The sequence below is a fragment of the Globicephala melas genome, chromosome 4 (assembly GCF_963455315.2).
Source record: "Globicephala melas chromosome 4, mGloMel1.2, whole genome shotgun sequence".
Lineage (NCBI taxonomy): Eukaryota > Metazoa > Chordata > Mammalia > Artiodactyla > Delphinidae > Globicephala > Globicephala melas.
In genome coordinates, this window is record NC_083317.1 from 74,886,402 (window position 1) to 74,911,987 (window position 25,586).

Genomic DNA, 25,586 nt, shown 5'->3' on the forward strand with positions numbered 1-25,586 from the left:
CACTGCGCCACCAGGGAAGCCCCACATGTGACAATTTTTGACCAATAAAGATGGCCGTTTCGTATGTGTCAACTAATAAGGAAATTCTCTGAGAACTTCATTTTTCCCTGTATTGTGTTATTTCATGTGTTTTTGGCAAGTTACCACTGAGCCTTTAATAGTATTGCCATTAATCAATACCTCCGATGTATTATTTACTTATAATAGAAGACAGTGTGTCTTGCATCAGAAACTCCTTTTCTTTAGTAGTAGCTTTAAATTTTACTCTTCCCTTTATACTGTTGTGTTTGTACACCAAACTGGTATAGGTGGGGCCATGTTATCTCATTTTCACTCCAAGATGCATCAGGAATATGTGTATATATCTCTAGTTATATCTATTAAACCATTTCCCAAATGTTTCTCTCCCTAGTGTCTACATGTTAAACTTTCAGCAGCAGTCAGCAACCAAAACACAGATGGACTAGGTTGTGATCTGTGCATTAGGGTGTGGAAAGTGCTGTGATTATGACAGCACACACTTCAGCTTGGTCTTGGTGGATATAATCCAACAGGACTTCTTTTGAAGTGTGTGATCATCTTTGTGGACATCCTTGGCAGTATCACCATCACTTCCATGTGATTGATTGATTGAAACAATTTAAATATACAAGGGCATTATCCCTCTGGGAATAGTTATCTCCAAGTCTTTTTCTTTCAGCCTGATTCCACATGTGTTCAGGGGACACACACACACACACACACACACACATCGCGTGTGATCTAGTTATGATGGAAATTACTCAAGTGAGGCATTAAGCTTAATTAAAATTAAGCATTAATTTTTCTTATCCTTTCCCCTGCAGTGATTATGTAGGCATGTGTGGAGATGGAGCTAATGACTGTGGGGTGAGTAGAAATTACTTCTTCTAATGCAGGGGGGGTCACTGATATCCCTTTTAAGGACCCCACATCTCCTGGGGTCTGACTCTTCACCCTTCTGCCAACAATCACATCACTTAATCATTCTGATGTTTGTATTCACTTCTACTGGAGTGTGGGTTGAACGTGGTTTAGAGTAAAGTGAGATGAGTCACTTCCGCTGTTTTCTAGCAACTCCTAGAATAATAAAGACAAGGGAAGGCTACATAGGCTCCCATATTTCAGACGCAAAAGGGACTTTTCAAGGCTAGCTGGTTTAAATCTCTCCTGTTATAAATAAGGAAATGAGACTCAGGGAGGTGAATACTTTTTTTTTTTTTCCTGAAGTCATGCAGCTGGTAAAGGCTTAATGAAGGAAGAATTTGAAACTGATGGTAAAGCTTTGACTTATGTGTAAATTGTGTTTATCCCTGCCAGATTTCTACACCAGGGTTACTTTTTACAAGTTGGCTATACCCCAAAATTCTTACACTCAGCAAAATCATAGACCAAATTATTTGGTCATTACATACAATAGCAAACCTAAATTACAAGATTCTCAGCAGATTACTTCTCTAACACAATAGAAGGCAGTGCCTATTTTATAATCTGAGTTTCGAAGATATGGTTGAAACAGTAGCTTACTTGAAGATTGTTGTACATAAGAAAATATTTTAGGAGCTAATTTGTGGAATGAGAAGTAAAGAGAATTGCTTTGTATTTCCAAAGTCTATTAGATACTTAAGGTCTAGGTATTTGTTTTACTTCCTTCTTAAATATTTTCTTTAAAGTTCTGTGAACAGCTATGTTCATAATTAGAGATCTGTTATGAATTTTTCTGCCTCATACTTCATGAGAAGAAGCTAGTTGTTAGTCTCCTCTTCCAAATCTAGAGTGAGTACCCATTCTCATTAATTATGTGGAATTTAGAACAAAACAAATAAACTGGATGTTATAAAGGACATAGTCTCTTCCTCCGAAGAGTTCATTATCTGATGGGGGAAAAAAATCATGCATAAAACTAACCCTAACATAAAGTAGATGGTCCTAAATTACATCACAGAGATATAAAATATTAAGGGAGAAAGGAGGAAGAAGGAAATATTCTAATATTAATTGAACATGAATTTAGTGTATACTGGCCATAGTAACCAGGTACTTTGCACTTTCTACAGAGCTACAGAAATACGAAATCTCATTTTATGTTCGTACAATTCTCATAGGATTAGGGGCTCACTGGACTGCTCGTTGGCCACTCTCTGCTCTGGGCATTCTCTGGACAGTTTCCAGTCTTGATGAGAAATGAATTAGCCCTTATATCAGTGAAACAACATATATTCTGGAACGATTCTCTGATGTGTGCATCTGGTCCTTTCCTCCAGTGAAGATGCTGTATGCCCCACACTTCGTCCCAGCAGTTAGCTGGTTGGCCGGATCAGGCAGCCGGCAGCCTAGGAAAAGGTGGGAATTAGTTTTTCCTATAGTTCATGAAGGTGGCCTGATAAGTGTAAGAACTGTGATTGTAAAGGCCCTCACAAAGTTCCATCCAAATTCTGTCATCTTTTTAATAGATTTCTGGAATGAGTCCTTCCATTTTCTTATCATGTCTACACCCCCTCAACCAATACACACACACACACACACACACACACACACACACACACACACCACTCTTCTACCACTGGGTCATTGTTTACTTGGTGCCTCTTTCATTGGTGACTGCGTGTATCCAGGTGGCAGAGCAGCATAAACAGAGATCCAGGGGTGGGAGAGTGCAATGTTATCAACTCTATAACGTGAAGAATAGCCTCGCGCTGTTTGAAGAGTTAGAGCTTGGCCTGAGGAGTCGTGGGTGTAACATGGCTTTATCATTCCAGGCTTTGAAAATGGCTCATGCAGGCATTTTGCTGTCAGAACAGGAGGCATCTATGGCCTGCCCTTTCACCTTGAAAACACCCAACATCGAGTGTGTGTCTTATCTCATCAAGTAGGCCACCTATCCCCTTTCTATCCCCTGACCAACAGGCTCACTGTCTGGCTCTGGACAGAATTCAACTATAATTGAAAGTGATAAGCAGAGGCTCGGGTAAAGTGCTACTGAGTATCATTTAAGGGGGCCATGAGTGTTGCTTGAGAATGCTGGTAAAAGCAACAAAAAGTGACTTATGCTGAGCTTTGAAGGACACATGGCTGTGTCATGTGGACAGTTGAAAACTAGAGTTGATATTTAAAAACCTATTGTATATCTTACTTCTCTCCTTTATTTTGTATGTTGGATGCTTGCTGGAACCTTTATCTCAGGAGTTGTGGATGCGGGGGAAAGAGAAAAGGAACCCTCCACCAGAAAGCTTCCCCCAGTAGTGTTATGTCTCCAAAATACAAGTTAGTGAATACCCAAAGTGATTGCACCAGAGACTTTTACAATGGATTGGCAATTGGATTAGGGAAGGGGAAGGAATTAAAAACTGTTTATTTTCCCAGTATAGCTCCCTTACATCCACTGCACTCTCATTTCTGATCTTGTTTCTACTCATATTTTTTTTGGTCTAATTATTATCAATTAAATAAAGGTTTTATTGGCTAAATAACTAACAAACAACCATAAACCCTATGATGTGATCCAGGCCAGTAGCTATATGTAGAGATTCATGAATTATTATTCTTAACCAGTGTTTTGATTGCAATATTAGACACTCAGTATTTGTGTGTACATTTGCTCTAAATTAACATTAAAACAAATAATGACATTTTTAGGGATTTCTGCTATGGCTCAAACTTCAGGCTGACAATGGAGAAGGACGATATAACATCCAAGTAGCACATAAAGATATAAAACAATAGAAGGCCTGGTTTCTATGAAAACTCCAAGTACTGGGCCTTGAGACTTCCCTGGTCGTCCAGTGGTTAAGACTCTGTGCTTCCACTGCAGAGGGGCACAGGTTCGATCCCTGGTTGGGGAACTAAGATTCCACATGCCACATGTCACAGCCAAAAAAAAAAAAAAAGAAATTTATTCATACAGTTAAGAATAAAACATCAAATTTTTTTTCATTTAACATACCCTTTTTATTGAAGTATAGTTGATTTGCAATGTTGTGTTAATTTCTGCTGTACAGCAAAATGACTCAGTTATACATACAATTACCTTTTTTTTAATGTTCTTTTCCATTATCACAGGATACTGAATATAGTTCCCTGTGCTATACAGGAAGATCTTCTTTATACATCCTGTATATAATAGTTTGCATCTGCTAATCCCAAACTCCCACTCCATCCCTCCCCCCCACCCCACCCCCCCTTGGTAACCACAAGTCTGTTATCTATGTCTGTGAATCTGCTTCTGTTTCATAGATAAGTTCATTTGTGTTGTATTTTAGATTCCACATATAAGTGATATCATGTGGAATTTTTCTTTCTGACTTACATCAGGTTTTATACTGTGTGCATAAATTTTTTCCCTCTGATTTTTCCTGTAATACTGCGGGGTAACTTCAGGCCATCTTCACGGCCGATGGTCTGGAGCACATCACAGAATGTTGAGGTTTATACAAAAAAAGACAACCATGAAGATCTCAGCAGGTACCTTGGTGCATCTGAATGTGCAGCGGCCGTTGGGAATTACCTAAATGTGCTAGCCTCTGAGTGGCTACAAAGCAGCAAGACAGCTTGACTCCTCTCCCTGAGTACTGGGTGCCTGTACCTGTGTCCTTCATGCCCTCAAACAACATCACCTCCCCTACCTTCAAAGCAGCTTCCCTTGCTAACTCCCATGTTTTCTGCTTCTGAGGACCATTTGGTCCTTAGAGTCCATCTTTGAGGCTCAGAACATCAGAGTGCTTTTAACTCTTTCCTCTTTCTCATCCCTGGCGAGCCAGGCATTATGTTTTAGTGGTGTGTCTTTTGGAGAGTCTCTCCAAGCCTTACCCTTAATATCTCTATTGCCTTAACCTGGTTTGTGTCATGGTGACTACATATCCAGAGTGTTTGGGACACTTGCCAGACTTCATGCTTCCCAGCATCAACACAACCCATGCAGGTCTTTTAAAATATTGTGCTTGAAAATGTGGTGGATTAAGAATGAGACAGAGCCTTGAGCTGGAGGGCTCACATTCCAGTAAAGGGTATAGATATATGCAGATGTAATTGCATAACACAGAATCTTCTGCCTGATAAGTAATAGGTGCTCAATAAATTAGCTTTAAATAAATGAACGTCCCAATAATATAGTCATCGTTCCAGTAGTTCAGGATGATAACTCAAGCCAAAAGGGAAGGTTTCAAAGGAAGGTTGCAATTTGAAGGATGGATAGGAAGTATGGAAATGCGAAGGAGGTGGGAGGGAATTCCAGGTGGGGGAATGGAGAGCCATGTTCAGAAATGGGGTTTTCATTGGAGGGTGCAGGGACCTGATAGCCAAACTGGGCTGGAAGGCTTCTCAGACGGGATCTGTGGAGGGGAAGCTGGAGTGCCAGGTGTGGAGGCCTTACATAGGGGGTTCAAACTCCAGGACGGTTGCACCAAGTGCCTACTTGATTCATCCAAAAGACAGTGGCACTTGAACTTTGGATGCCCTTTCTCATGCCCAGTGCATTTCTGGAGGCAATATACTGTTTTAAAATACAAGTCAGGGGGCTTCCCTGGTGGTGCAGTGGTTGAGAGTCCGCCTGCCGATGCAGGGGACGTGGGTTCGTGCCCCGGTCCGGGAGGATCCCACGTGCCGCGGAGCGGCTGGGCCCGTGAGCCATGGCCGCTGAGCCTGCGCGTCCGGGGCCTGTGCTCCGCAACGGGAGAGGCCACAGCAGTGAGAGGCCCGCGTACCGCAAAAAAAAAACAAACAAAAAAAACAAGTCAGGATGTTAAATTTCTCTAGCGGCAGATGGCTTAGTAAGACTTCAGGGTTAGGCTGGTTTTACCCTTGCTGTTCTTGATGCGTGCCTAGTCCTGAGAAAACATCCTCTAGAGGAGCAATGAGGTACAGTTTTAGGTACATGGGTCCAGATCCACAGGTTTCCATTTTTATTCTTTGAAACATGATTGACTTGTTATAGTTCAAGTCCTTTAGGACAAGGCCTATGCCTTATTCATTTCTCTGTTGCTGTGCCTACCACGGTACCTCAGAGCATTTGATGAACGTTTGTGGAATGCATTAAGTAAATGAGTGAGCCGCTTAAAATTCACAACCATTTGGAATAGCAGTCATTTTAGAGGCCCATGCCAGATGTGGAGGCCTCGCATAGGGGGTTCAAACATTCTTCATGCCTTACCATTCTAGATTTTTGCACTTTTTTGTTTTTTTAAATCCGGGTGTCAGTTTTCCTGGAAATGTACAACTGTAAGAAAAAAGGATGAAATCACAAAGTGCATGTCAGAAAACGATCCAGGCTTCACATGCTTGCCATTCTCAGCTGGTCTTCTGCTCCACCCTCTGCGCTGAAAACAAAAAGGCAGTACCTCGCAGCCTGGTAGAAAACATCCACCCAAAGCATCCTGGCTCATCTCCCACCAGAACCTTCTCATCTTGTCCAAGACAATGTGGTTGTTAGTTTGGCTCTTTGGGTTTTATTTCTCATGTCCCTGACCTGTTGACGATGTTTGAGCAGCGGTGTCCTTGTCACTGGGAACTGGAAACCAAGAGGATGTGGGCTGCCTCCCATGTGGATTTGCTTCTGCCTTGCTTGTCAAGAGGAGGCTGCAGGAGGGCTTGTTTGCCAAGTTCCCCACTCCTCTTACTTTGGCCTGTCATAATCCACCACCAACCAGACCCAGTTAAAGGAATAACAGTTCAAACAGAATTTTTTAAAGAGGGTAATATTTACTTTTTTATTCTTATGTATTTATTTATTTATTTATTGGCTGTGTTGGGTCTTCATAGCTGCGTGTGGGCTTTCTCTAGTTGCGACGAGCGGGGGCTACTCTTTGTTGAGGTGCGTAGGCTTATCATTGCAGTGGTTTCTCTTGTTGCGGAGCACAGGCTCCAGGCGCCCAGGCTTCAGTAGTTGTGGCACGTGGGTTCAGTAGTTGTGGTGCACGGGCTTAGTTGCTCCACGGAATGTGAGATCTTCCTGGACCAGGGATCGAACCCGTGTTCCCTGCATTGGTAGGTGGGTTCTTAACCACTGCACCACCAGGGGAATCCAGTAATATTTGCTTTTTTCTTTTTTATTGAAGTATAGTTGACATACAATATTATGTTAGTTTCAGATGTACAACATAGTGATTTGCCATTTATGTACATTATGAATTGATCACCTTGATAAGTCTAGTAACCATCTGTCACCATACAAAGTTATTATAATATTATTGACTAGGGACTATTTACTTGCTAAGTTGCAATTTTTACCATTGTCTTTATCTCTTTGGGTTCCCATACCAGCTCACATTATTACCCTGTGTTCTTCCTCGTGTATTGAAGCCAACAAACCCATTTCATCTCAAATATTGGCGCCACATCTACTCTCCCTATGATGTGAGAGCACCTGGCCCTTAGCTTTATGTCTCTAAGGGACTTTAAAACACACACGGGGAGCAAGTGTTGCTAGGATGGAATGAATCACAGGCAAGTCAGTACTTGACATTTTGCACCTTGTCACAATGTATTGTGTTTATAATGTTCATGTTAATCTTCTTAATTCATTGCAAGCTAGTTGAAAATAAGGACTGTGCCTGATTCATTTATATCCTCCATGACTCTGAGCACAATGCTGGCACCTTATAAGCCTTAAATAAATGTGAACTTATGAATCAGTGGGTGAGGTAATGATTGAAGGAAAGAATGAGTAAGTGAATGAGTGGTTAAATGAATAATTGAGAGGATGAATCAGTGATTAAGTGACTGTATATCAGCAGGCTATTAAAATGAGCTCCTTTTAAAATATAAAAGAGACTGGGAGATATGTGTCATATATAACCAGTTACTTTTATGTTTTCTTAAACAGAGAAAGCCTCGCTGCTCTCGTCTTATCCTTGGGGGTGAGATCATGTACGGTATAATCCACTTTATGGGTACATCACTGCTCTACTGGGTATGAACCAAAATAATTTCTTCCTAGTTCTAATTGCATTTATATCCCTTGTTTATTTGGGGGAGGTGGTGCAGCTCTTACACAGGATTTAATGTTTTATAAATAAATGACATTTCTCAAAATAGATGTCTACAAACTTGAGAACTTGATATAGCTGTGCATGAAACACAGAGCTAGAAATAAGTAGATGTGGCTCCGTTTCTAGGAGTGCTGTTCTTCTCTAGATAACCTGAGACACTTGACCTCCTCCAGCCTCTATTTCTTCACTTAGAGTATGGAGAGAGCATCAGGGGAGCCTAAATATAACTCAGCAGGAAATGCATCCGTCTCCAACTATGGAGTATTTTTGGCAGACTAAGAAGAGATAAAAAGAATGAAAAGTTGTTGAATTTGACTTTGAAGGGCTCAAAATCTGGAAAAATTCCCACACCGGAGCTTTAGTTCTGAACTTGCCCAGAACTTACACGTCATTAGTAAAGGATGAACAATTCTGTAAAAATGTTTTGAAAAGACTTTTGAAATGAAATGATAAAAATAATCATCTAAGAATTAATTAGCTATATGGAAGAAATACGTATAGGTTGAAAGTAATCTGCATCGGTTCAGCCATAACTTACTCTACAGCAAAATGATCCACCAGGCTCAGGGGACTCTGTGGGCAGGGAATCATTGTACTGCTTCCCTAAGACACTTGAGTGGTGAAAGCAGGGACCACAGGACTCCAGCCTCAGTGGGCTATTGATTGCAAGAAGCATACACAGAGGCTAAGGGCCAACTAGGTGGGTAGAAACAAGAAATGGATTGGGAGTCAGGAAACCTGGATTCAAGTTCTACCTCTATGACTAAAAACAAATTAGATCTTGCCCTTGGCCGAGCCTTTATCTGCCTCCAGGAACTCAGGCTGACTGATTTCCAAAGCCCTGGATAGTTCTCTGAAAACTGCTCCCAGAATAAAAAGTAAAGCTGTCTTTGAAAAGCCCTGTTCCATCTCAACCTGCTTATATATAATTTTACCATTCTGAGGGCAAAAGAATATGAGAAGGAAATGTAAAAAGACAGAGAAAGAATTGGAGGATGAGAGGAACACTGAGAAACTATTTGCGTTCTCTGAAAATTACAAAAGCAGAATTTCAGTTCCAAAGTCTCCATGGATAGAGTTGGAACCAGTCTACTCTGAAACCATTCACTCTGATGGTCTAGACCTAAGTAAGAGTGCCCTCCAAGGACCTTCACCTGGAAACATCTTGACCTTGAGTTCCCTCTCCAAGGGACCAGAAATATTTTCATTTGCGTCAATGTGGTCTGTAATATGCATAGAACCAGATTATGATTTAGTGCTCAGTCAATAGCTATGAAGCAGAGAAACAGACTTGGCAACAAAAGGTATTGCAAGGCAAGTTCCTGGAGAGTATCGAGCTGACTTTCATGTTTAAATACTTCAATTCCATAAATGTGAACTGAAAAGGAGTTCTATGTCTACACAAACCTTAGAAAGGCAGGTGGTATACCAGAATGAAGTCTGCAATGGGCTTTCTTGGGGTGGGGAACTTGTTCAGTTTGTGAAAGTAGACGGACTCCAAGAGAACGATGTTGTGAACTCAATCCATGGATGAGGATGGAGAGAAAAACGTGTTGAATGATTTGAAGCCTTGACTTCAAATTTTAAGTATGAAGTCCCAGAAGAACTTTCAGGCTTTAATATCTTATGTTGAGAGTTCAACTATCCAGGCTAAGTCTACAGCTGCAAGAATTACTATGGCCAATAAGGAGGGTGTTTCCCAACTGACTGACTCTCATTGCTAATATGGAATTAAGTTAAACACTGGGAAAATAGTGATTTGGTTTTATTCTATCCAATGAAATGCTAAAGATGTTAGGTAAGTTCCTTTCTTCCTAAAGTGGGGAGAAAAGTAACAGCTGCTTCCTGACTACTTTCGAGAACAGTGTTGGGAATGATAAAGACAATATGATGGCAGAAGCCTCACTTATGTTTACTTTTCTTTCCTTTTCAGCAACTACAGCTCTTCAGAATTTACCAGTATCTCATGCCAGATGTTGCTACTACCTTGATGGTCTGTTTAACAAGTAAGCTCTTTAGCAAAGTAAACCATATTAGTTGCATTTATCCATGAAATTCTAGAACTATTCATACAAATAAGAGGTTCTGACAATGACACATCTTAACTACCAAGACTTCATTACCTGTGAATTTTTTGAAAGTGGTGTTGGCAGTAAGTTGAGGCTTGAAGTCCTCAGACTTGGCGTTAATATGTCCTGATAGAAAATAGGTCTTAGCCTTACAAAATTGTCAATGCATTCTCAGTTCTTTGTAGGTTTGTGTCTTGTACAAAGAAAAATGTGCAAGAAATCCGGGAAGGGAAATCTTTGAAACCCAAAGGTCATTTTCCATTATTCAGCTATGCTTCACATTGACGTGAAACCAGACTTTTTCTAGGTCTTTGACGTTTGAGAACAAATGCTATCGCTTTACTGTAGTGGAATTCTCTCAAAAGCAAGGTGCGGCTCACAGCAGTTATTGCTTATTTCCTTCCTTTGAGATGACACTGATAAAGTATTTCCTACCAAGGAACTTAGAGCTTGATACTAACTCTTAGTAAGTGAGAAAGGTGACTGCCTCAACAGAGAGCAAAGAAAAAGAATGACAAACTCACCTCCTTTTCCTTGTTCAACAAATGAAGTGTTACGAAAAAAACCAGATAAAACATGCAGGAATGCAGGATATTAACAACCTTGAGAATTTCATGTAGCATCTTTTTTTTTTATAAGCAGATATTCATTTTTAATTATTATTTATTTATTTATTTGTTTTTGGCTGTGTTGGGTCTTCGTTTCTGTGTGAGGGCTTTCTCCAGTTGCAGCAAGCGGGGGCCCCTCTTCATCGCGGTGCGCGGGCCTCTCACTATCGTGGCCTCTCTTGTTGTGGAGCACAGGCTCCAGACACGCAGGCTCGGTAGCTGTGGCTCACGGGCCTAGTTGCTCCGCCTCATGTGGGATCTTCCCAGACCAGGGCTCGAACCTATGTCCCCTGCATCGGCAGGCAGATTCTCAACCACTGCACCACCAGGGAAGCCCCATGTAGCATCTTAGAAACATGAAAGTGATATTGAGGTCATATATTATATTAACCCAATGACAAAATTTACCAGTGTCAGGGATGTAAGTAATATCAATTTTGATTCTTAGGGTTGAAATGTCTATTTATAGCCCTCTAAAATATTTTCTATGTGTTATTAATATTCACGTGACTGGATAATTTTGAATCCTTGATATTGCTTCTAGAATGTTCGCTGTTTTTTAAAGGAATTTGCATGATTTACTTGTGAAGATGGACAATGATGTTAAAAAGAAAAAAAGAATACCAGGATGTTCCAAGAGCTACGCTAGCAGGCAGTAGCGTGAAAGTGAAGGCCACGGCCATCCTCTACCACGTCCTATCTCTGCAACCTTTGGGAAATTATTTACTAAATAAATAATTGACTCATATGAAAGGTCCTTATAAGGTTGTGAGGATCAGATAACATACCACATGTAAAGTGTATAGTACAGTGCATCACACCCTGTAAGCCCTCATTACAAGATGAATGATATTGTGCTACACCCATCCTTTTTGTCTTTTTTTTTTTGAGATGACTGACTAATTTGGTGAGCCCTTGAAAAGACTTAGCCTGTGTACAAGTAGACTGATGGGAAATTCAAAAACATGGGTGGTAGCCTTGCCACAGAATTGCCAGATGACCTTGAGCAAGTTGTTCTGAGCTTTTGCCTACTTAATTCCATGATGCTGGTTATGAATTTGACTCCCAAGGTAATGGGTATACTTTATGCTTTCCCATGGCAATAGCCTGCTGGCTCTCATGCCAGTTGGTCATTCTGTGAAACTTACCCTCTCATCTCAGAGCGAGTTTGGTGGGAGAGTTTGGATGACTCAGGGCAGGACCCCTGTTACCAGTGGGAGAGAAAAGTCTCAGAAGGGTGGTAGATCAGAAGCATAGTGTTCTATTTGAATGACAGCACTTTATCAATTATTATTCAACAAATGTGTAGCTGTCTAAGTAAATGGTGAAGGTGAAAAAAGAGGGTGGAAACTGCTATCTTTGTTTGTTTTTACCACCTACCTTCAAACACTATTGCTTTCCCATCCCTGCAAGTTCAGTCATCCTACAGGCAAATCATTTCCTGGTCAATTCTAGGTATTCAAATGACATCATCTTTAGATATAAGAAGTCCAGGTATTATAAATTAACATTTCATGTTTTCATCCAATGCAAAGTTTTCTTCCCCAGATGAAGCCTGACCTATGGCTTGGAGCAGGCAGTGGGAGAGAAGGCCATGGTCTCTATTTTCCTTTGTTTTCTACTTTCACCCCTGCTTCAGCAAATATAAGCGGCAGGACCCCAGGACTTTTTGCTTAAGTGGGGGTACTCTAGTTCTCTCCTGTCAAGTGCCCTCTAACAGGGTAAGCATCTAAACTCAGGCACTTTGCATGGGGCTCACTGGTGAGTTCTTGAGTTCTTCAGAGATTCCCAGTCCAGCGCTCTAGACTAGACCACGCCCTGACATGTGTGGCCCTCTCTCCTCTGACCCCTCAGGATTTCTTTCAGGATCTGCCTTCTAGTGGTACATATCACAAAGCCTTTTTCTTCTGCTGGGCCCTCTAGCCTCAGCTGAACAGTCCACTGGGCAGATTCCTTCCAAGATAGCTCTAGCCTGGCTAGTTTCCATCCCTTCTACTTGACGTACCAGATAGTAGATGTGTAGCTTGTTCTCACTGCTGCCCCTTCTCTCTTCCCTTTGATATTACAGGAAGGGGAATGAGAGCCATTCTCCACCCTGGCCACTTCAGGTCTCTCCTGGAGTGGTTTTTATGACCTCCTTTCATTTGTGTTGTGATGCTGGGAAGAAAACCACAGTTCTTGCTTCTCCTAACAATTCCCGTTAAAGAATCTCTTGATCATCTCCATGGTTTACTCTCATATAGTCTGTACATAGGTAACTGGGGGAGGGGGGATGGCATGCTTACAGTTGAAGGACCAGTGTGGATCCCTCTTGGTAGGTACTATGGAGATATGGTAGTCATCTTTCTTTACATTAAATTGGCACTTACCTCTCACTGTCCTCAAATATGAGGCTCAGCAAAATTCCCCAGACAAGAGGAAAATCTCCATTCAACCTCCTCTTAGAAGTGTTCATCTCCTACTATGTGTTACGCACATTAAGTACCTGGGCATTAAAAGGCTGATCACTGATGTATAGAGTTTAGTGGAGGATTCACATACATGAATGGATGAAATACAAGTCAAAAATAGTGAGTACCAGAAAACAGCAGATGCTTTTGGAGTTTGGAAAAAGGGGATATTGTTTCTGATGATCTGCAGTTAAGGAGGAGATGGCAATGTAGAAAAGAGAGATACTGGGATGGCTTCATGGAAGAAGTAGCATTTGCACCAAAATAGGAAGGGTGAAAAGATTTCAAATATCTTTTACCAAAAGAAGGGCATTTCAAGTAGAAGGAAGCAGCATGAGCAAGAGAGAGCTGATAAATATAGGGGGTGAGTTTTTCAATTTGACCACACTGTAGGGTATGTGGAAAAAAACAGCAGGAGATAAAATCTGACGAAGTAGGTTGGGTCAGATCACAGAATCTTGACTGACAGGCTGATAACTGTGGACATTTATCTGCAGACATTAAGAGTCATTGACGATTGGACGATCAATGTAAAATCACTCTCACCAAGGCATCTATATTTCCAGGTTCCCCAGTTAGGACTTTGAACCTAAGCCTGAATTAGTATGGGACAAAGAAAATGCCATAACATTAAGCTAAGTGAAATAAGCCAGAGAAAGATAAATACTGTCACTTATATGTGGAATCTAAAAAATATAACAAATTAGTGAACATAACAAAAAAGAAGCAGACTCAGATAGAGAGAACAAACTAGTGGTTACCAGTGGGGAGGGTGGGGATGGGCACTAAAGGGGTTGGGGTACAAACTATTGGGTGTAAGATAGACTACAAGGGTATATTGTACAGCATGGGGAATATAGCCAATATTTTGTAATGACTGTAAGTGGAGTGTAACCTTTAAAAATTGCATAAAGTTTTTAAAAAATTAATTTAAAAGACCATAATGAAATAAATCTACCTAGTACATTCTCTTAGAGAATGTTTAAAAAAAGACAATTCTATCACATTATTTATTTACTTGCTTATCTATCCACACCTTGCCTTGTTCCCACAAGATTTTATTTTATTTTATTTATTTTTTTAACATCTTTTTTGGAGTATAATTGCTTTACAGTGGTGTGATAGTTTCTGCTTTATAACAAAGTGAATCAGCCATACATATACATATATCCCCATATCCCCTCCCTCTGTGTCTCCCTCCCACCCTCCCTATCCCACCCCTCTAGGTGGTCACAAAGCACCGAGCTGATCTCCCTGTGCTATGCAGCTGCTTCCTGTTAGCTGTCTATTTTACATTTGGTAGTATTTATAAGTCCATGCCAGTCTCTCACTTCATCCCAGCTTACCCTTCGCCCTCCCCATGTCCTCAAGTCCATTTTCTACGTTTGAGTCTTTATTCCTGTCCTGCCCCTAGGTTCTTCAGAACCTTTTTTTTTTTTCTTTTTTAGATTCCATACATATGTGTTAGCATACGGTATTTGTTTTTGCCTTTCTGACTTACTTCACTCAGTATGACAGACTCTAGGTCCATCCACCTCACTACAAATAACAATTTCATTTCTTTTTATGGCTGAGTTATATTCCATTGTATATATGTGCCACATCTTCTTTATCCATTCATCCGATGATGGACACTTAGGTTGCTTCCATGTCCTGGCTATTGTAAATAGAACTGCAATGAACATTGTGGTACACAACTCTTTTTGAGTTATGGTTTTCTCAGGGTATATGTCCAGTAGTGGGATTGCTGGGTCATATGGTAGTTCTATTTGTAGTTTTTTAAGGAACCTCCATACTGTTCTCCATAGTGGCTGTATCAACTCACATTCCCACCAACAGTACATTAGGGTTCCCTTTTCTCCACACCCTCTCTAACATTTATTGTTTGTAGATGGCCATTCTGACTGGTGTGATGTGACACCTCATTGTACTTTTGATTTGCATTTCTCTAATGATTAGTGATGTTGAGCATTCTTCATGTGTTTGTTGGCAATCTGTATATCTTCTTTGGAGAAATGTCTTTTTAGGTCTTCTGCCCATTTTTGGATTAGGTTGTTTGATATTGAGCTTCATGAGCTGCTTGTAAATTTTGTAGGTTAATCCTTTGTCAGTTGTTTAATTTGCAAATATTTTCTCCCATTCTGAGGGTTGTCTTTCAGTCTTGTTCATGGTTTCCTTTGCTGTGCAAAAGCTTTTAAGTTTCACTAGGCCCCATTTGTTTATTTTTGGTTTTATTTCCATTTCTCTAGGAGGTGGGTCAATAAGGATCTTGCTGTGATTTATGTCATAGAGTGTTCTGCCTATGTTTTCCTCTAAGAGTTTGAAAGTGTCTGGCCTTACATTTAGGTCTTTAATCCATTTTGAGTTTATTCTTGTATTTGGTGTTAGGAAGTGTTCTAATTTCATTCTTTTACATGTAGCTGTCCAGTTTTCCCAGCACCACTTACTGAAGAGGCTGTCTTTTCTCCATTGTATATTCTTGTCTCCTTTATCAAAAATAAGGTGACCATATGTGTGTGGGTTTATCTCTGGGCTTTCTATCCTGTTCCATTGATCTATATTTCTGTTTTTGTGCCAATACCACACTGTCTTGATTACTGTAGCTTTGAGTATAGTCTGAAGTCAGGGAACCTGATTCCTCCAGCTCCATTTTTCTTTCTCAAGATTGCTTTGTCTATTCATGGTCTTTTGTGTTTCCATACAAATTGTGAAGTTTTTTGTTCTAGTTCTGTGAAATATGCCATTGGTAGTTTGATAGAGATTGCATTGAATCTGTAGATTGCTTTGGGTAGTAGAGTCATTTTCACAATGTTGATTCTTCCAATCCAAGAACAGGGTATATCTCTCCATCTGTTTGTATCATCTTTAATTTCTTTCATCAGTGTCTTATAATTTTCTGCATACAGGTCTTTTGTCTCCTTAGGTAGGTTTATTCTTAGGTATTTTATTCTTTTTGTTGCAGTGGTAAATGGGAGAGTTTCCTTAATTTCTCTTTCATATTTTTCATCATTAGTGTATAGGAATGTAAGAGATTTTTGTGTATTAATTTTGTATCCTGCTACTTTATCAAATTCATTGATTAGCTCTAGTAGTTTTCTGGTAGCATCTTTTGGATTCTCTATGTATAGTATCATGTCATCTGCAACAGTGACAGCTTACTTCTTCTTTTCCGATTTGGATTCCTTTTATATTTTTTTTTCTTCTCTGATTGCTGTGGCTAAAACTTCCAAAACTATGTTGAATAATAGTGGTGAGAGTGGACAGCCTTGTTTTGCTCCTGATCTTAGAGGAAATGGTTTTAGTTTTTCACCATTGAGAACAATGTTGGCTGTTGTTTTGTCATATATGGCCTTTATTATGTTGAGGTAAGTTCCCTCTATGCCTACTTTCTGGAGGGTTTTTTATCGTAAATTGGTGTTGAATTTTGTCAAAAGCTTTTTCTGCATCTGTTGAGATGATCATATGGTTTTTCTCCCTCAATTTGTTAATATGGATTATCACATTGATTGATTTGCATATCCACAAGATTTTAATGCAACATACAAAGGCCACTAATAAGACAAGATATAATATATGAAAGGAAAAATCTAGGACAAAAGCAAGATGAAGTCAGAAAAGTCAATTAAGAAAATGCATGTCTTGAAGTCCAATTTGACCTTCATAAGTTTAGAAGCCATTTTGAAAGGAACTTGTTGTAACTGCACCCCTGTTCTTTTCAGTAAGACCCACTCAAATTAGATGAAGAAAATTGAGGAAGGGACATGTTTAAGAACCTAATTCTCAAAAAAATTCTGAGAACAGAAAGTTGAAAGCATCAAGGCTTGAGGAGGGCTAGAGTCCTCTTTCTTTATTTCCAAGAGACTATCTTCTGTCTTTCTTCTTCTTTCTATCCTTCCTGTTTTCATCTGACTTCTACTCATTCACTTTGCAAATGACCCCAGATGGTGACTACTGTTGAGTTTCCATAACCTTTCTGCGTGTCCTACTACAGCCAAGTAGCTCAACCTCTCAGTGTCATTTGCAAATCGTTTGGAAAGAAAATTTATAAACTTCTCTTGGGTAAGATGCCCAGTCGAGGCCAATCATTTCTATGAGTGAAGTCATGTAATTCAGCTCCATTTGGGCCAATTGCGCCAGCATATTGGAGGAGGCACAGTGTACAGAGAAGAAGGCTGTAGGAGGGATTGTATCTGTTATAGAAATACCTCTCTTAAGTTCCATCAGTGCTTCAATGAGCCCTTTCTGGGTCTTGGTCCCCTTGGAGAATCTGATGGAAGATAGAAATCTTCTCACCTTAAAAATCTCCTGAGGCACAATCAAAATTTTGCATGTAGTTTAGATGAGTTCACAAGACTCCTGAAATTTGACTTATGTGACTTGAATTGTCCATAACACAAGTAAGCCAACTATTTAGGAGAAACATACCTCCATAATATCCAAATGATGACGAACAGTTAAAAACTATACTTTGAGAATAGAATTTAAAAGCTGCTAAGTCCTCCCATACAGCAGGCTCTGTGCTAGGTTCAGTAAGGAACAGAAAGTGGAATGAGACAGAATTTCTTCTCTTAGGGAGCGCACAGTCTGCTGAATACATATGTAAACAATTAAACTTAATGCCAGACATTCTGAACTATAGCAGCAATATGGGTAATGTGCTGAGGAAACTCTGAGGAGGTAATGATTAATTCTGAATAAAATATAACACTTCACAAGTTTTTATTCCTCTGCATGCAATGTGATATATGTATATCTCATCATTTTAAAGAAACCTAGACAATTCAGAAAAGTTCTTCTAGTTGCTGGTAAACTGTTCTGCTGCCTGAGCTTGTATTCCAGGGCTCCTCATTTTATTCTTTTCAATTCATGAGCTCCAAACCACTGCAATCTGCTGTAGAGCAGAGAACATGGGGCTTTACAGTCAGACAGACTTGAGTTTATATCACCACCATGTCACTCACTAACTATGGGTCTTTAAGCGAGGGATTCTAGTTCTCTGAACATCAGTTTCTTTACTGGTAAAGAAATATACCTATTTCGCATTGCTTCTTAAAGAAATAACGATGATGTTTATAAAACACTTAGCACAGCCTCTGGAACCTAGTAGGGACTCTAAAATGGTTGTTATTATTTTTATTTTTATTTATAGTCAAGTATACAGATTCCCTGTCAGAAAGTATTAAACATCTCTATTAGGGAAAAAGTGAGAATAATCTCTATGTAAGGATTCTGTATCAATTGCCACAGTAATTGCCATAGTAATGCTGCATAACAAACCACTCTCAAAACTCAGTGGCTTACAATAGCCACTCGTGGTTTTATAAGTTGACTACCCTTTAGTTGATCTAGGTGGGCTTACCTGAGCCACTCTGCTTAGGATGTAGATTAGTTGGTCTTGGTCCAGGCTTTGGGTTTAATTCAGGTTTGTTCCTCATTTTTCTTTCTGGGGCTGGACTGAATGGACAAACCTGAGCATGCTATGAGTACAGATCAAAGACAGCAGAGCCAGAGAGCAAGCCCAGCCATGCAAGCGTGCCTCAAAACTGCTAACATCTCTCTGGCCAGAGAAAATTACACAGTGAACACCATAATTAAGGGGAGATAAAGTACACTTTGCTACAATGAGGCCAATAATTCAATCTTCCACAGTCCCTGTGTAAAAGAAAAGGCAGAAACTACAATGAACATCTGAGAAAGAGAAGACCAAAGAGGTAGAAGCCAGATGCCCAGAGGTGCAATTACACGTCTTTTCACTACCCACAGCCTCTCTATGAACTCTGTGGCCACATTCTACCTTGGATACGGGACTGCAGAGAGAACTCCAAGCACTGCAGCCTCTGCTTTCTATGGCTGCAGAGCGGTCTCCTTGCACCCCTCCCCCAGTCTTGACCACAGTCCACATTGTGTACCTCTTCTCTGTGTGCCCATGCAATGACTTCTGACACCAACTACCTGGAGCTGGGCCAAACCTCACAGGTTAAGGGACAGCCTTCACAAGACTGCCTTCACTTTAGGTATCAGCTGTAAGTTTGGGGGTCCCAATGCCACTTACACTTCTGACGTGCTGGTTATAAATGTGGGCATTCTCACTAGTCCCTCAGGTTCAATCATTTGCAGCAACAACTCACAGAACTCAGGAAAGTGCTATCCATCTGATTACAGTTTTATTTTAACAAAAAGATATAAATCAGAACCAATCAAAGGGAGAGATATAAGGGCAAGGTCTGGGAGGATCTCAAACATGACTTTTCCATTGGCCTCTCCCTAGGGAGTCAGTCTGCCTTACTCTCCTGGCACGTGGATGTGTGACCATATGCAGAGTATTGCCAAACAGGGAAGCTCACATGAGCTTTGGTGTCTGGAGTTTTTATTGAGGTTTCATCATAGAAACATGATTGATTGAATCATTGGCCATGAGGTTGAGCTCAATCTCCAGCTCTCTTCTTCTCTGAAGGCCCCAGCTCTCTAATCATACAGTTGGTATTTTTGGCATGGCCAGCTCCCATCCTGAGTCAGCTCATTAGCACAAACTCTCTTTAGGCCCACTATGAACAGAAGGGATACTCCTATCAATCAGGAAATTCCAAGGGTTTAGAGGATATATCCCAAGAAGTGGGGACAAAGGCCAGTCAAACTTTTCACTCCAAGGGTCCACCTGAGACAAAGGCTAGCCACATTCTTTATTACACACCCCATCTGTGTTTTCCACTGGACTTCAAGCTCTTTAAAAGCAGAGGAGATGTCCTTCTCAACTCTGCATAACTCACAGCCGCTAGCCCAGCACCCTCCTGGGAAACACTGATTAAATTGATAAAGGTAAAAGCTTTAGACAATCAGAGAGATTTAGGATAAATGAGTTGGAAGAGCCTTTGGAGACCATTTAGACATTCCAACACATTCGTTCTATGCATGAGAAAATGAAGAACCAAAGAGTGTTTGTGATAACCCCAGAACACACATTGAGCAAACTAAAGACCTGCTTTAGAGTTCTATTATCTAAAACTGGACACTCAATCCCCGCCTCCCTGCCTTTACATGCATGAACACAGACCTGAGGATACATACCTCACTTTCTTATATCAAAGAAACCAGTCATAAGCTATGAAAAGGGGAGAAGTAACAGATGTAAAGAACTGAAACATCCCGACCTCTCCATGCTTCTTTCCTGCTCTGCCCTGAGAAGTAAAGTACATTCCATTTTCATCAGTTTGTTAGCATATAAGGCTTTTGAGATGGATGTAATCATCTTTTTTCTTTTTCTTTTTTTTTTTTTTTTTTTTTTTGTGGTTCTGTTTAATCCCTGCCCATTGCCAATCCCTTAAATGTTAAAAAATAAATCCTAGGACCAAAATATATTTTAACATCCCCATCTGGAGGGAAGATTTCTTTAAGTTCTTTTTCCTAACTAATTCTAATGTGCTCTAGCAGTCTTCCAATTACACACTTGTCCAGGAGGGAGCAGAACATACTTCTAGCATCTATCCTGGTACACTGAAGTGCTCAGAGAATGTTGGCTAAGTGAATAATAGAGTGAGTGTTTTTTAAAAAATTTCCCAGCATACGAAGATTAGTCCAATTAGATGCCTCCTTACTCTCTTCATCTTAACTCTCCACTTTTCCATCATCACTGAGAGATAACAGTACTGTTATCCATGTGGAAAGTCATCTTTCTCTTTTACATACCATTCCTAGCCAGTCTGGTTGTGGAGAAAATATTTGCACTATGCAATATGGTACATGTATTAATTATAGAACTTTTGAACCCATTAATTTTCATTTCAGAAGATGAAACCAAAGCATGGAAGAGGCAAAGGCTGGTAGCATTGGACGTGCAGCTAGGCAGTGTGCTTACCTAGATGTAAACCCTCAATTCACGTTTGCTGAGTCTGAACCCTAACACAAGACTCAGGGTAACATGCATCTCAATCTTTTATTCTCAATAATGAAATTGTAACATGGAAGAATGCATTTGTCTTTTCAGTGAGCTCAACTCATGCCTACCCAAAGCTGGCTCATACCAACCAGCAGGACAGCTCCTTTCTCCCCCTTTGCTATTGTCAGTCTTTTTAAACACCTGCTTCACCTGCATTGCGCAGGTCTGTGCATTTCTCTATGTGAAGCAGCAGCCCTGGTATTGTGAGGTCTACAGACACAGGTCAAGTTTGGTTTCTTAGCTTTCCTTTCTGAAGGTGGTACAATGAACACCCAATGACGCTGTTCAACTTGGTTTGAATATGTATTCTAAACTTTTAATTAACCAAAGTTGTTTCCAGACTGCAAAATACCAGTGATGGGATAGAACACAGAACAGTCAATGGGTGGAATGCTGGAGTGAGCCATGTGGAGTGGGTGGGGAAAGATCTTCACATTGGCTGTTGATGCATAGATGTAATGGCTGGTTGACTGAATGAATGTATTCATTTGCTGGTGGTTTGGACATCATATAGACCAGGGGTCAGCAAACATTTCTTGTAGATGGCCACGTAGTAAATATTTCGGGCCTTGGGGGCTCTGTGGTCTCTGTTGGAACTACTCAACTCTGCTGTTGTAGTGAAAAAGCAGTCAGAGACAACATGTAAACAAGTTAGTGTGACTGTGTTCCAATAAAACTTTATTGACAAAACCAGGTGGTGAATCGGATTTGGCCAATGGGCTATAGTTAACCAGCCACTGATATACAAGAGATTTGCTTAAATTAGTTTCAGTTTTTCAAATGAGTGTTAAAATGTTCATTGATGGTATCATTGTTCTGACTGAATCGAACAGTAGACTCAGGGCAAATCTCTTCACCTCCCAGGGCTTTAATTTCCTTAACTATAAATTAAGGGTAAAATGAGGTGAATTTAGATGTTCAAACATTTTTTTGACAAAGCCTGCCTGACTTCCAAAAGGAAAGGCAGAAAGAGCTGCTTTTTTTAAGGTGGGGCTTTTACAAACTCCCCCTCGCTCCACTGTCAACCTGAGGGCATCAGAGCCCCAGGGATCAGTGAAGGACAGATTGAAAACTACAAAACGATGTCTAAGACTATCATTTAGACCCCCAATGCAGCAATTCAAGCATTACTTAGAATATAGAATTGACTTTTGTTTCAAAACCAGACTTTTCCCCAAATTGGAGTGCACGTATTCAGAGAAGTGACCTTTTGATTGAATCTAGGAAACATGGTATAGCCAAAAGGGTGATGGATGGGTAGTCCTATCTCTGTCATTAACTAGCTATGTCATTCTAGCCTTCAACTGTTTTTTATATATAAATTTATTTATTTTATTTATTTATTTTTGGCTGTGTTGAGTCTTCGTTGCTGCGTGAGGGCTTACTCTAGCTGCGGTAAGTGGGGGCTACTCTTCGTTGCAGTGCGCAGACTTCTCATTGGGGTGGCTTCTCTTGTTGCAGAGCATATAGGCTGTAGGCATGCGGGCTTTAGTAGTTGTGGCTCGAGGGCTCTAGAGCACAGGCTCAGTAGTTGGGGCACACGGGCTTAGTTGCTCCGTGGCATGTGGGATCTTCCCGGACCAGGGCTCGAACCCGTGTCCCCTGCATTGGCAGGTGGATTCTTAACCACTGCACCACCAGGGAAGCCCTAGTCTTCAACTTTTTTATCTGCCATGTAAGTATACTGGATTGGGTACATTTTGGTGTTAAATTCTGTAATTCAGGCCTTCTAGTCTGTCTGTCCTCTTTATGCAAGAAAGCTTTGTGACTGCTGATTGTTTCATTAATTTATTCTACAGACAGTAACTGAACATCTACTGTATGCAAAGCACATTTTGGGAGCCTAGGGAGCCAAGGATAATATGACTTAAGTCTTGCATTTGAGTTCACAATTGAAAAATGAATTTTATCTATAAACAGTTATAATAGTAGTAAAAAGTTTCAAGCTGAACAAGAAAGCTGATGAAAACAAGTTTATTTTGGGGCTTGATTATTGAAAAAAACGAATATTACAAATGGATCAATCCAGAATGGGAAAGCCCATGTCTTAAAAAAAATATTTTTCTGAGCAAATATCATGTGGATCACTGTGCTAGGTGCTAAGGATTTGTTATATAGTTGAGTGAAACAAACAAACAAAAGTAAAACCGAAAGAAATATTCCACATTCAAAGAACTCTCATCCCAGGGGTGGAAAATAAAAATATGTGAAGGAATAACTGCAAAACAACGAGCTAAATGCAGCACTAGAGAGAAGAATGGGGAGCACTAGTTATGCTTGACTGAATGTAAAGATGTTTCAGATACAGTGATCTTAGGGGAAATAGGATATCTGGACCCAGGAGTGTACAAATTGGGGAACAGGGAATATTTCCCTATGACTGGAATATAAGGGCATGGGAGGTCTAGCAAAAGATGTCTCAAATCGTTCCTTGACACCAGAGTGTGAAGGTCTTCTGGGCCAGCCTGAGAAGTCTGAACTTAATTTATTAGCAAAATAGAAACACAGACACTCATAAGCAGGAGAATGTTCAGATCCTCAGGAAGAGGCTTTGCTTGTGTGAGGAGAGTGGATTAGAGTGGGCACATTCAAACTCAGGACCCATGTTAAGAGGCTTACATTAGTCCACTAAAGCAAACACACCACACACACGTGCACACACACACACACACACACACATAGAGTTCATATGTTCCAAACTGAAAAGGTTTCCATAGGAAATTGTCATCCAAGCCCTTTCAAGACAGATCATTTGCTCCAGATGGAATTCTGGACAAAGAACAATCTTGACTTCCTCTGCATTTTATTCATGCTTTGTCGTTGCAAGAGGTGAACAAAATATGTCCTGGTAGTTACTGGCTGGAACAGCTTGCAAGGTGAGGTCTCCTGGTTGTGATTAACTAATTTTTTCCTACCAGTACCAGTTGGATAAAAATAGAATTAAAAGTTCCATAAATGCTGGTGATTCTTTTCTAGTAAGTGCTTTCTGGACAACCAGAGTAATTTCTCAACAAATGTGAGTTTGGAAAGAAACTGGACTGGAAATGCAACTCTGATTCCCAATTCAGTTTTAAGTTTTGAGAGTACCACGCTATGGCCCATCACCACCATCAACTGTATCACAACAACATTTATCTTTTCTAAGGGAAAGCCATTTCGAAAACCCATCTATACAAACTGTAACTATGAAGTTTAATTTTTCTTTTCAAACATTTTTTTCTACTCTCCCACCATCCCTAGAATTGCAACTCACTGGTGAAGTGATTGGCTGAGAAGGAAACAATTGCATTACTCTAAAATTGAGTACTGAACCATAATTGTCACAGGTAGTAGAGCCCATGAGCAGAAACCTGCTCATGTGCACGTAAGTACGTGCTATATTGAATGGTCACGAGTCCTGTCCTAATCTGAGTCATCAAGAATTGTTTTAAGCACATACACTTATGTCAAGATATTTTGTAAAAGGCTTTCTAACCAATTCAAATACAATTTGACCCCTTAGTAGTTTTATAACTTTAGGCAAGTCACTTTAATCATTCTGTGCATTTTTTTGATCATCAGTGACAATGAATGTATTTTCATGTTATTAGTCTTTCTTCTTCTCTGAATGGTCTACATTTTATATCCATTTTTTTTCCTTCTTGGCTGCTGTTAATATTTCTTATTTATTTGTGAGTTGTTTATTCCTTTGTGATTTTTTTCCACTACCTTTATTCATAAAGAGCTTTTTTCTCATTACAAAACCAGATAGATCATCACTCATTTAGTTTTTTAATTTATTTTAATGCTTTTTAAATCTAATGTTAATTTTGGCATATAGTTTGAGGTAGAGATCAAACTAGTTTATCCAACTAGTCACTAGTTCTCCCAGCAGATTTTATTATTTAACATTCCTTTCGGTCATTTATTCAACTGAATATAATTCCACCTTTATCATACCTATATACATGTATATTTATGGTTTTCTGATATATATAATTTATATGTTTTCATATTATATTTATGTTATATATTAATTTATATATAATTAAGTTATTTCTCGACTGTCTTTTATGTTTCATTGATAGGCCAGCCTATTCTTTAATCTACTATTATACTTTAGAAATTATAGTTTTATAATGATTTAATAAGTAATAAGATTGGTATATCATCATTAGTCTTCATTTTTCAAAAATCTCTTACTTTTCTTTCTTCTCCATTCTTCCAAATAAACTATAGAGTAAATTGCCAGGCTTTTAAAAAAGTCTCCTTTGGGATTTTAATACTAGGAGAAAAATGTATTTGTTTACACAATTTAGTATTCACACTTAAGACCATGTCATGTCTTTCTTTTATGTCTCTTAGTAAATATTTGTAGTTTCCTCCATTATAGATCCTGCACATTTATTAAAAACACTAATCCTATGCTTTTCGTATTTTTGTTTATATTGTGATTGACTTTTTCCCATGATATTTTCTAATCAGTGATCACAAATACATGTGAAAGGTATAGTGTTGTTTATTGTATTTATTTTTCTACTCCGAAT

General features: G+C 39.7%; 1 protein-coding gene across 1 annotated transcript in view; it reads left to right on the top strand.

The window, feature by feature from the left end:
• Nucleotides 1–25,586, top strand: part of LOC115857451 (probable cation-transporting ATPase 13A5) — a 101,502-nt gene that overhangs the window by 69,184 nt on the left and 6,732 nt on the right. Inside the window, 8 exon segments of the mRNA XM_030864412.2 lie at nucleotides 846–888; nucleotides 2,778–2,887; nucleotides 7,835–7,869; nucleotides 7,872–7,921; nucleotides 9,934–10,006; nucleotides 21,109–21,138; nucleotides 21,141–21,282; nucleotides 24,037–24,239. Of these exon segments, the coding sequence (XP_030720272.2) occupies nucleotides 846–888; nucleotides 2,778–2,887; nucleotides 7,835–7,869; nucleotides 7,872–7,921; nucleotides 9,934–10,006; nucleotides 21,109–21,138; nucleotides 21,141–21,282; nucleotides 24,037–24,239 (686 nt within the window).